This window comes from Lycorma delicatula, chromosome 5, assembly GCF_047948215.1.
Source record: "Lycorma delicatula isolate Av1 chromosome 5, ASM4794821v1, whole genome shotgun sequence".
NCBI lineage: Eukaryota > Metazoa > Arthropoda > Insecta > Hemiptera > Fulgoridae > Lycorma > Lycorma delicatula.
In genome coordinates, this window is record NC_134459.1 from 144,960,885 (window position 1) to 144,974,458 (window position 13,574).

Below are 13,574 nucleotides of genomic sequence, written 5' to 3' on the forward strand. Positions count from 1 at the left end.
TTTTTACTTACAGTTTAAATGGCTGTGAACAAATACTATGTATTCTTTACAAGAAGAGGTTTGCTTATTGTTCACTAATTGATGAACAGATTGCAATGTAATGCAGAAAAAAATTTAGGGTCAGACAAAATTGATTGTTAAATGAGTCTATAAACAGATTAATAGGTCATTGGAAATCTACGTTCCAGAGCAAATTGGTTTTTCATATAATTCAAAGGAGATGAATAGAATACTGCATAGTGTTGTAAATTCAAACATAATTCAACCTTGTAGCTCAATATTTATTTTCTCTCTAATACATACCCACAATTACCAACTCTTTTTTTTCACATTATAGTTCATGTGAAAAATGTCAAGCCTGACCAGGATTTGAATCCAAAAAAACCTGTTGGATTAAAGGCAGACACTACCATAGTAACAAACAATGCTAAGTAAAACTTTAAATGCACTCCAGCATCGAACATTCTACTCTTATTTTTACTTTTAAACAGAACCCTTTTCTAGAAGATTTTCAGATCTCTTCATTATAATTCCACATTTAAAATTGCTATAAAATGCTAGTGTAAAAAATGGTTTTGATCATGATCAAGTTAAATAACTGGAATTAATCTAATAGAAAATTAGCCAATATTTAACTTTTTATAAACAAACATTTCAGGAAATACACAGGCCTACAAATAGGTATTTGATTCAACTAAAAATATATAATATTTTCTGAAATCATTTTTTATTTTACAATAACACCGGTATAAAATAAGTCATAATAATAAAATATTTTGATTACATAAATTTGACAAGAATTAATATATTGTATTGCATTGCCGGTGTAGCAATAAAATTTAATTTTACATAAAACGTGAATTTACCCTATCTACTTTAATTTCTCATAAAAAACAAAAATTACACAAGTAAAAATAAAAGTATGAAACTTAGAAAGGATCTTGGATCATGAGAATAAACTTTTAAAGCTTATAATAATCAACAGTACATGGCATTAAATGTGAAACTGTTTTAGATGCAGTTTATATGAATAACTGTTCATTGTAAACAGTTATCAAGTCAAATTGTAAATTATTTTGACAATGGTTAATTTATCTTCTACATTTATTTATTAATTCCACTACACTAATTGTTATTTAATATTATTTTGCTTTGAAATCTGCTTCATTTAATTCAATAAAATTTGTTGTGCACTAATAATTATTTTTTATATTAAATGTTTGATTTTTCCTAACTAACACTGCACTTCTCTTTAATAATAGTAAATTTACTAAATAGAAGAGAGTTGAAGGATGGTAGATGATAAAGATAGATTTAAGTACTTTATAAACTAAACAGTATTTTTTCAATTCAAGGTTGATAAATAAAATGAGATGTTACTTTTATCATGCATACTATTGATGGTACTTAAAAACTAAAATTAAAGTCGTATTTATGATTTAATGATATACTCTATTCTATCAATAGTATAATTTCATATCTTTATAAACACTCACTACTTGATACATGTTTTAAGAGTAAAAGAAAATAATTTTTCTAGTAACATCATAAACATTACTTTCATGATTCCCTCTGTACTGAATTGTAATAATCACAATAAAACAATTGCTATCAGAGCAGACAGAAACTTACTTCTGAAACAGTTACTATAAGTAAATAAATAACTTATTAAAACTAAATAGGGTTAATTTTGACATTTTAAGCTTAACAATAAAATATATTGGTTTGTAAATGTTAAATTAAGCCTGTGTTAATTTAAAAATTAATTTAAGAAGAATATAAATGCATGAAGATTTTCAATTTTAAAACTGATAGAAAGAACTACTACTGGGAAATAAAAAGCTGCAAATGCTTTACATAGTAATTTTATTTCTTTGGTTTAAGATACTATAACCATGAAGATTATAATGGTATTGATAATTGGATAATGGCAATCGTGTAATTACTCCGCCTTTCTGTAAACCAATATCTTTAACCAGTTGGGTCACACCTGCAACTACCAGTCGCATTTGGGATATTCAGTTTCATTATTGACACCATTGAGGTTCTTCAGCTCCCTTTTATTTTTGTATTCATTAGTCAGTTCATCACCAAGATTAGCCCAGGGGCCTTTTTATTCTTCACCCCCCCCCCCCACCACCATGGACAGGTAAGTATTTTTTTTTTCTGCAACTAGTCACAATCAATTGCATCTGTGAGTGTCAGGTTGTGATGCCCACTATTTTTTTTTTAATGTGTCTGACAAACATAGGTGTGATCTTTAGTTATATCTTCAAGGTTTTTTTAGTCTGTAGATTGCAATAAAAAGTCATAGCAATTCTACCTATTTTTGTATCAGTTTTTCTTATTTAGCATTACTGGTCTTAGACTGCATGTTTTCATTTCTAATTATGTCTCCCTCTCCATTATCCCTGATTCCATTTTTTTCTATTATTACTGTTTAATAAATTTACTTTTATGGGATAAGAAGTAAAAATAGTTCATTATACTGATGACCCTGACTTTGTGGAGAGAGTATGCCAATTATTTGCAGAATATGAGAGATATGTTGGCAAGGTTGACAAGGGAGCAGACAAAACAGGGGATGTACTTTATAATTATGATGATGAAGATGAGAAGGAGGGAGAACATAAGGATGCTGGCGAGGAGGAAACTGAAGATATACCACTAGTTTACAAAGGGAAGAACGGGAATTAAGGGAGTCACTGAACAGAGGTAAAGTTTCATTTCATAACATAATCAAAGAATTGTCTTGTCACGTGAAGCAAGTACTCGGTACGTAACCAACAGAAAGAGATGTTTGGGAGAAGCTCTTCAATTCAGAGATGATTGAATAAAATTATTTTTTTTATTAAATAAAGTTACTCTGAAAAATTATAAATAAACACTGTACTATGTGAGCTAACCAAGGATAAGTTGCTTGCTTTTATTGGGTTACTCTGTAATGTATGCAGTACAAATTAAATAGGGAAAAACGTAAGTCTCTATTTCTAGATGATGACTGCAGGTGAAAAATTTTTTGTTTTACTATGTCTGTCAATAGATTATTGCCATCAGAACTGCATTATGCTTTGACAATCCTCTCAATCACCTAACAAATGTAGCCATAGATCATGCTACAGCCATTAGCTACATTCTTGAAAGATTTATTTCCAACAGTATTCTGTTATGTACTCCCAGTGTAACCCTCATAATCGGTGAATCTCTTGTTCCTTTAAGGAAAACTACAGATTTTGCATTTATATGCAAAATACAGGATAAAATGTATGGGCTTGGTCAATACCAAAATGACATCTGCGTAACAGATAAAAGGAAAACCTCTGACCGGGGAACCCTTTATGCAGAACAAAAATTAAATATCTCTACATAGAACCTCATTTGATTAGTAAACCCATCTAAAACTCCAACAAGAATATAACAGCTTGTAAAGAAAATTTGTTCAGCTCAAGTGTTGGAACAATGAAAAAAATAAAGCAATCTTGCCCCCTGAATTCATAAATAACAAAAAAGGACCTTTAGTAGACATGAAATACAGATTCTCTAAGAAAAGATAACTTTGCTCTCCCAAAAAGTGAAGACAAATAAAGTTGTATATCTAAAGGGTGTCACATAAAAAATGCAACTTTTGAATGCGTAATACCATACAAATTTATTGATAAAATTCAGTAATCTATATATTTTTGCAGTTTGATATCTGTGATTATGAATGAAATATATTACTCAAAAGCCCTCCATGACTGCAGGCACACGTTCATTCTTTCTATGAAATTTTCTATAACTTTTCGGCATACTTGCACCTCTAGTTCTGAAATTACACACTGAATTTTAGCCTTGAGCTCTGGAAGTGATCGTGTGTTGTGCTGGCGTACTCACGAGATTTCAAATACCCTCACAAAAAGAAATTACAAGATCTGGATGGCCAATTCACATCACTGTTGGGAGAAATCACCCAGCCAGGGAACCTCTCTTGTAACAAGTCCATTGTTGCAATTGATGTGCAACAGGTTATGCCGTCGTGTTGAAACCATACTTCTTCAGCATCCATACAATCCAATCCAGACCACAAAAACTCTTAAACATATTGTGGTAGCATTCACCATTCACTGTTAATGCATTTTAGGCAATGAAGAAATACGGCCTAGTTACACCCTCAGCCCAAATGCAACACCACACCGTCACCCGTTGTGGATGTAATAACCTCCATAATTACTAGAGAGTTTTCTGAGCCTCAAATCCTGCAATTCTGTTTGTTCACAAAGCCGTTCAACAGAAAGTGCACCTCATCACTGAACATTACTTTCTTGATGAAATTGTTGTCCACTCTTTGTTTCACAAGCACCCAGTTGGCAAATTCTCAGCGCTTTTCATGATCGTTTTGTGTCAGTTGGATTTTATAGATCCAAAGATGCAGATCTTTCAGAATTCAATGCATGCTGGTTCTGGAAATATTCAATTGTTGTGAACATCGGCAAATAGATTTCACCGACTTACAGTAACATTATCACTCACGATGGCGATATTTTCCACAGAATAAGGACACTCAAGAGTTTAATGTTCACAACTAAACCAGTTTTCTCAAATTTAGCAGTCAGTCTCATCACAGTCGACTTTGTGAATACAAACTGAACACAGTCGACACAATGCAACCTTCAGTGCATTATGTTGACTAAACATTCCACGGAGTTTGTGAATAGTCTTTGCACAACATCCACCACATTTGTAATGTTTTGACTATGATAACACACTTCCATTGTGAAGCGTTCCATTCCTACCCCTACAGAAAACATATGTCGATCATGCGCTACTCAGCGCTCCATGACTGCTAACCACAAAGACAACAAATGAAATCGTGTAATATTCAGTGCTGCCAACTTACCAGAATAGCTGGCCTCCATAGCGTGAGTGGTAGGATCTCGGCCTTTCATCCGGAGATCCCGGTCAGGCATGGCATTTTCACACAAGCTACAAATCATTCATCTCAACCTCTGAAGCAATATCTAACGGTGGTCCTGGAGGTTAACATTTACTAGAATATAAATTGCAGCCATTTCAAAAGTTGCGTTCTTTATGGGACACCCATTAATATCTGGTGGTATGCATTATGAAAAAGGTGTGAATGAGTAGAGTAAGAAAATAAAGCTCATTCAGTATTATAATAAAACAAAAGGTGGTTAAAAGTAAAACAATCGATGCTATGGACTTTTAAGTGCAGTGTTTTTTTCTTCAAATCAAAAAAGTAAGAGATAGCATTTCATTATTTTTTCTGCAGTTGTAAACTTAAGTCTAATAAACATATTTATTTTACACAAATGGTTTTTGAATAGTGAAACGGAAAAAAGATTGTGTTTTGTAAAAATAAATACGATTACCATATAATTACTCCACACATATAGTAGTGAGCAGAGAATAAAAACTTACTGAAAGATTTCCAAAAGTTTGTAAATATCCTACTGGAAAAAAAAACATCCCAGAATGTTGGCGAGTCTGAAACTCCAGCTGACAAAATGAAAATGAAAAAGTACTCCAAGTGTTCGTACAAGTTACAATGATTAATATCCTATGCTTGTATGGAATGTTGAAAGCCGATATGCTTGGAATATTGACGAAAATTGTTCCTTGATTGGGTAAGAAAGAAAAGAAAAGAAAGAAAAGAAGGCTATTTTTTTATAAAAAAAATAAAACTGGTTGGAAGGTAAGATATGTATGCAAGTGTTTTCAATATGATGATTTTTTATCAAGCAGTGGTCTGTGATTTTTTCTAGTTCATTTTGTACAAGTGTTAAGTTGTTGTTTTTATTACTGTAATGACTTTGAAACTTAGTTTGGAATTTAGGGAGTGAATTGCAAAAAAGCACTTTTTCATTGTATTGAAAAACATTTACTGATTAAAAAGGTTGTGTTAAAGTTTCCCAAGTTTAATTATTTCTTTACAATGTTTATTAAAGGAATATTTACATATTTTTTGTTTTTTTAATCAAAGTTGGAGATCGAAGTTTATAGTTGCCAGGTTTTACTCTAATTAGTTTACGAATATTTTATTTTTAAACCCTAAAAATGAATAAATGTTCTGTTTTCTCATCGATTTGTATATGCCTAAATTTTTCCAGATACAGGTATAACTCTGTGTTGACGTATACTATTTATACAACAAGAATTATTTATACTATTTCACATGGCTGTATTAAAAAAAATATGTAATTAAAACACTTCAGTGCATTTAAACAGGAAAAATGAGACCATGTCTGAAAATCGCAGATGTGACTAAAAATAAAAAATTTACGGTGTAACACAATGGGTTAAATCTGTTAAAAATATCATATTAATGCATGCTATGGCCAAATGAATATACCACTTCAAAAAGGTTAGTGTGGGATATGTCAAAACAGAGTTAATTAACTGCTTATATGTAATTATTAGCAATTTTATAATTATTTATTAATATTACTGTATTTTCGGGTTCACTTTGTGATTATTAATTTTGACCATTAAGTAACATTTTGTTCACTTAGTCCTGTTACAGTCATCTATCCTTTATATCACCATTTAAATAAAACAAAAAATGCACTGAATGCAAAATTGTTTGTATTATTCTTCTATATGCCATATATTCTAAAACATTATTAACATTGTGGAGGTGGAAGAACAATAGCTGTTGTTAATAGTTATGTAGGATATTTATCCATTGTTTGGCAGATTATTATTCATTAATATGTAGGTTGCCATTGTCCACAGAATTGGTCAAGAGTACATTAATTGGGCACTGTATTAAGTATTCAGCTTCTAATTAGTAAAAATGCATATAATAGAATAAAAGGCAAATCAGTGGTAGGTTCATCAACTCTCACTTTCACTTTTTCTCCTCCACCATTCTGTGCTACTACACTGCATAAGCTGCTTTTCTCCAACATGAAACCCACTTTTAAATAATCATTAGTGTATTTAAGCATTTATTTTTTTCTCTTTAAAAAAACTATTATTGGAATAAAAATAATTACCTGCCTTTTACACCAGATTTCATACATGATTTTTATTAAGTTATTGATACTATATTAATAAATTATTGTAATTGTTTTTTAGATATTTATAATAAAATTGATATAGTTTAAAAATACTGTGTCTACTACAATTAAAATATGCTGTTTCTGTTTCATTAGAACTGTTAATACTCTTCTAATAATGCTGTATGTCTGTTTTATTATTCTACTGTATGGGAAGACATATAAAGAATTGTATGTCAAAACATATAAAGAAATAACCAATAGAAATGAATTAATTTAAAAAAACAAAATAGAATATTTTCAGTTGTAAAATGAAACGAGTGAGTAAAGGGAATTGAGAGAATAGGTTGAGTCTAGTCACACAGACAGGAAGGATCAAAGAGAATATGTTGGTTCTGGAGAGAGAATGCAGGGGCAAGGTAAGCTGTAGAGGTTAGGCCATAAATTATGCTTCTGTTCACACCCCATAACTCACAATTTCAGCAACTTTTTAAAAACTCCATACCAGATGAAAGGCAAAAGATTATCTGTTCATAAGATCTGGTCTTTATTGTATTCACATGATTTTAATTATGATACTTCAATATTTACTTTATAGTATAGGGTTGGCTTCTCTTTTGTTATTACATAATAAAAAAAAATAAGCAAATGGAACATGGCAAACCACTGATTTGGGATAAAAAATTATGTAGCACTTAAGTGATACTGAATTTACCATGCATGTTTACTTGGCTCTTGTTGATGTTAAGAGCAAAAGAAAAGAATGCAGGTTGTTCAAGATTTCTAAGCAGTATCAGGAGACTGGATTGAGAAAAATGAAGTTGAAACTAAAAACATTGACCATATCAAGAGACTGGTCTAGAAGAGTGAAGTTGAAATTGAAAACGTGAGCTAGATGCATTTCACATTCATTCTCACCCCTCCTGAAAGAGATTACTCCCCTAGTATTACTGCTCAAGTAGTAATGGTTGATGGGAATAATTATTTAGACTATAGGTATAAAATGGATCATGAAGACTAATTAGATCACTATTCTAACCTGATCTGCAGTTTGGTAGCTATAAAAGAAAGTGCTTGCTTGTCCAGGCCAAAGAATGCTTTCTTATTGATGGAGAGGCACAAATGACATTGCAAGACGTACAATGCAAAGAAAGCCACTAATTAAGACTACTTTTTGAAACAAAATGTTACTTTTCAGAACCATCTAAAGATTTAAGTTAGCAGCTTTAGTCAAGCTTCTCCAGCTTCCAAATGGCAAACCAAAATAGTTCTTTGAAGAACTATTTCAAAATTTAGACCCTTAGCCATTACTGTTGTAAACAGCAAAAGCTCACAAACTAAATAAATGGCTCTTTCAAAGCCAACCTACTGAAAGAATGACAGCCACTCTTTATTTCCTTGAAACCTAACTAACTAAATAGTCCTTTAAGGTCCACTAATATTCCAGATCTTCTAAGACTAGACTGTGAAGTTGAAATTCAAGTTGCTGAGCTCTTGACACTTCATATTATATAGCAGACAATTCAAGATGTAAATACATACAGCTTTTCGCTACCACAAAAAAATGTCTTAGTTAAATGTAAAGATTCATTATTTTCATTTTTATATAAGAAATGCAGAAAAAAGATAGGAAAGTAAAGGGAAATAAATTTTTAACCATTATCGGTTAACTAAAGAAAATTTCATTTGCTTGTAAAAAATGGTTTTGTCTGCCATTTACAGGATTTTGATTGTGATAAGCTACCTTGCGATTTATGTTTACTAGCAAGAGAATAATGCAGTTGAATTCATCCTGCTAAATGATAAACATCAATAGATAGATTGTTATCTAAAGAATTTCAGCCCTCTCTTCAAAACAGTAATACCTGAACTGAAAAAATGAAGTTGAAATTCAAAATGTTGGGCTTAGGGCATTATAAAATGTATAATACAAAATTTACAGCTTTTAACTTATTTCAGGAAACATTCTTTGTTTAGTATATAATTTTAGATAATTTGATTAAATTAGAAGTTCTATGCCCGGTTTAGAAATTTTGTAGTGGTATAAATGGTAATTTATAATTATTACTATTATCCAAAAGATAATGGTATTAAACAGTAGATCTGTACGTAAGGTATTTACATTTATTTTAATGATTAAAGTATTGTTAGATACATGGATTTAATTGAGGGGTTAAATTGACGTAATGACAAGCTGTGCTAGAACTACTACCTGTATCAACACGTACTCTAAATAATTTTCCTTTAGGCATACAAACACAGACTTTATACTGTGCTGAAACAGGCATGCCAGATCGGCTACCACTGCCAACAATAGGTATACTTTTAATATCCAACATTATACCTTGCTCCCCTTTAAGGATAATGCTTCCATTCATGCTTTTTAAGAATACAAATTGATCTGCACTCCAATCAATATCTTTGCCTTCTATTGTTATCCCCTCATTACCTATTAAACGTGTAATAGTGTCAGACTTTAAAACTAATTTATCATCCCTTGGACTTACAATTCTATGAGTTTCAGCTAACTTAACATTAATATTTCTAACACCTCGTGGTAAGCCAAAGTTTGGGAAGTCTGTTGAAAATACAGAACTGTTTGTTTTAATATCACGAACATTAAATGATTCTACGCCCTTTATATGGCTTTCATTTTGTTTTATTTGAAGCACTTTTGAAATAGTACTACTAGAATCTCTTACATCTATTGATATTTGACCATTATTACCAGTTATTTGAACCGGTTCATTTCTAAATCCCTCTAATTTACCATTTTTTTTATATATTTTTCCTAAATCAGTGTTTCCATGAAATTTTACAATTGATTTATCAGGCATTATTTCAATTGATTCCATTCCTTGTCCTAGTCTGAGTACTTTAAGTATGATCAATGTAAGGATCATATTAGCACATGCTAGAAGGCAAAGGAGGCCAACAAGAGTCCAAAACGCGTAAGTCTTTTTTCCTCTAAGTCCTGTCTTGTGTAATGAATCTTCATGTACAGGTACATATCCGGCACTGAAACAAAACAACATGGAATTAAAAAGAAATATGGAGTAAGTAAACTACATTAAGAGGTCATTTATAAATACATCTTACATCATTGAATTAAACCAGAATTTATTATTTTATTAGGTCAATTAAAAAAAATTCTAAATTTCAATAATAATGCTTAATTTCAATAACATGTAGCAAATACTATAGCAAAAACTTAATTTTACTCAGAGTAGTACAATAATAGTTAACTACTAAAGACAATAGTACTAACTATAATAGTAAGACAATAGTTACTACTAGTAGGCAATAATAGTTAACTACTATACTTGTCCTCTGGACAAACTTAACATGGTAAGAGAATAGTATTTATTATACAGTAACAGTTTTTTCATTCAACTTAAGACATTAGTCATGCCTTTGTTATTCTATACCCATACACTTTGTTTAAAAAATGACTAGAACATATTTTAAGATTTTCAGTACAACATCATTGTATGCCCTGCCAAATGAAAAAAAAATGTTCTTTCTTGTGTAGGTTTGGATAGGTGTGTTTTCAGTAATGTAAATCCCTTCAAAACACATATTACCTTAGTTGTTTGTTATGTTAACTTAAGGTATCATTATTTAAATTAATAATATAACACTACTGAGACACTGATAGTACTGGTAACTCTCAATTTCCATCTGAATTAACACAGCTTCAATGAGAGTGCAAAGACTGGGGGAAAAAGAAGTTATAGAATATTGTTTATGTTATAGAATCAAGAATAATGTACAATTACAATTATACCAGGTTCATTTGAGATCTGTTTTTAGGCATTAAATGAGTATACTTATCCACTTCAAATTAACTGTACTAATGATCTCTCAATCCAAGTATAAATGCTCTGCAGGGAATGATGATGCTATATATACTACTCTTTACTGTAACATTAGACTCCACATCTATTTAAAATCTTTTTAACAAGCAAGCACTTGCACTACAAAATTTATTTGATAAATTTATAATTCACAATGCTTTACTGTAAGTAGATTTAGTCTTAATATCTTCCTGAAAGTGCTGAGTTTTTGTTCTTTGCATACTGGAGCAAATATAGTCTGTGTTGTTTTATGTGTCCAGAAATTAAATTAAATTTCAGCTCCCAACAATCTATTAATGAATATGTTTCTATTAAGGAAAGACTATAACTTTGAACACACTTCCATATTTCAAACACTAGAGCAAAATGTAAATAATGTCCGCAGGAAACAAAACTGGGATGTTTTATTTCATTTTTACTGTAATAAAATAGATAAGCTGTCCATTAAAAAACAAGTTAATGATTAAAAAAATGCTAGAATTACATTAAAAATACACAGTAAGGTTGATGCAATAATTACATTAATACAGCTTAGCATAGCTCAGTATTACTGTAATATCACAATGATTTACATTAAAGTTCCTTACAATTGAACTATATAATAGGTTTAATACATATGAAGCTAATGATTAGGTATTATTTTAGAGATCATTATAGATCTGTGTTATGAATAATAGTTTTTTGAATGCACTACATTAAAAAATCAATTTCAATTGAATAGCCAGCCTTTGTAATTTAGAAAGCAATGAATTGTAATAATATAGTACCAAAAGTCAAGATTTTCCTAGTATTCAACCTGAGCACTAAAAAAAAAAAAATGCAATTTAGTAAATTTTTACAATCATAAACTAAACTGACTATTTTGTACAGAGTAACAAATTGCTTAATTTTTTCTTAAAAACGTATATTAAATTTCCCAAGCATTGCATAGTAATGACTATGTATGTTGATATCATATGGCTGAATATCCTCTTGAATGTTGTTAAACATGTATGGTTCTCAAAAATTTCTTCTGGATAAGAGTCTGCACTACTTACATATATTTGTAAAGTGAATTCCAAACAGGAGATGAAAAATCTAGTATACTTCTTATATAACTAATACATAGGAGTACTTTTAACATAAACTGTCATAAAAAAATTTGTTGAAGCCTATGTTTTTTATCTCCTCAATGCAATGAAGAAAATCTAATTTGTCATCCATAATACTACCCAAATCTTTAACTCTCTTTACTTTGGAAAGGTTTAGATTATTTTTTATAGAATAACTGAATGAGGTGGGCTTAGTTGTACAATTACATGAGAAATTGCATACTTATTAGAGATTAGGTATATGGCTAATTGTAGCTAATAAATTAATTTATTATTAATAAGCTGTGAGTTAAGTGCTTCTTTTTAAAAATGTTTACATAGCCTGCAAATAATAAATGGTCACAATCTATTGCACTTGTAATATCATTAGTAAAGAGCAAAATTAATAATAAGGGACTCAAGCGAGGCCTGTTACATCACACTAAATTATTTTACAGAATTCATCATTCAATTTAACTTAAATAATTTATTCAGTAAATATATTTCAACCACTCTAATATTGGACTATGAACTAAAAAAGCATTGAGTTAAGAAAAAAATTAATTACTCTCTAAATGCTTTAACTAGACCTATGTAAATTTATTAGCTTGAGAATTTGTCTCAAACCCTTGATAGAAATAGGTTGCAAATTCAGCAAGGCTAATTATTTATTACATTCTTGTCTGGAACAAGGCTATTTGCTTCACAGATAAAGCACTTCTAAACACTGGAGTTAATTAAGCAAGCGATTTGAAAATCTAAGTTATAAAAAAGATATATGTTCACAAAATAGGTTAAGGATAGTACATTCACTAATTTTTCTTAATATTGATATTATGTACTTAATAACTCCATTTTTTAACAGAATAAAATTGTAATACAGTGGAATTTACAAACTTAAATATAAATTCAGAAATAAATTTTAAAGTACACTAAATTTTATCTTAATAAAAAAATAGTTCTACAAAATTATTCACATGTAAAATAAACTGTCAATTTGTATTTTTAATTTAAGAGAACATTTATTAGCAACTATAATAGAGTTAAAAGCAATACAGACCATTTTACTATTAATAAGTGTAAATTTATATTAATGAATTTATGTATAAACAAATTAAATGTATTACTTGCTATATCATACCTCATATTGTTATTATGATGTTTATTAATATTTCTCTTCAATAATGATTTATCTCTTATTGACAAAGTTCCCAGTCCACTGTCAGATGGTATGTCTGATGTAGGAGATTCCCTTTGAGAAGACATTATTCATTGGCTGATATTATATTCTACGTTTAAGAAAAATTCTTAATGATTGATGTAATATATATTAAACGACAGTCGTAGTTTTATACCTTGAGACACATATTCTACGTTTGTTGGTGTTTCTAATTTTGTAATTTTGGCTGATGCATGAAGTTCTAAGATTAGGTATTTTCATTTAACCAATAGGATGCTAGCTTTTCATTTCAAATTTATTGATCGATTCAGCTAGTAGCAGTATATTTTAAAAGAATGATTTTTGTTGGACAGCGTAGTTTATCAAATTTATTTTAATTAATCAATCTTTCATTCATGATATATCTACAGTTTATAACATGATGAATGTACGATCATGCAGTTGTAAATAAACAATCAAGAGAATCGTG

General features: G+C 30.0%; 1 protein-coding gene across 1 annotated transcript; it reads right to left on the minus strand.

Annotated features, from left to right (window-relative positions):
* Nucleotides 1–1,431: 1,431 nt before the first annotated feature.
* Scgbeta (sarcoglycan beta) lies at nt 1,432–13,459 on the minus strand. Its single transcript, XM_075367252.1, has 2 exons — nt 13,067–13,459; nt 1,432–10,016 (listed from the first exon to the last, which is right to left on the minus strand). Exons 1-2 carry the CDS (start codon nt 13,189–13,191, stop codon nt 9,146–9,148), a joined length of 996 nt encoding a protein of 331 aa, XP_075223367.1. The 5' UTR covers nt 13,192–13,459; the 3' UTR covers nt 1,432–9,145.
* Between the last annotated feature and the right edge of the window lie 115 nt (nt 13,460–13,574).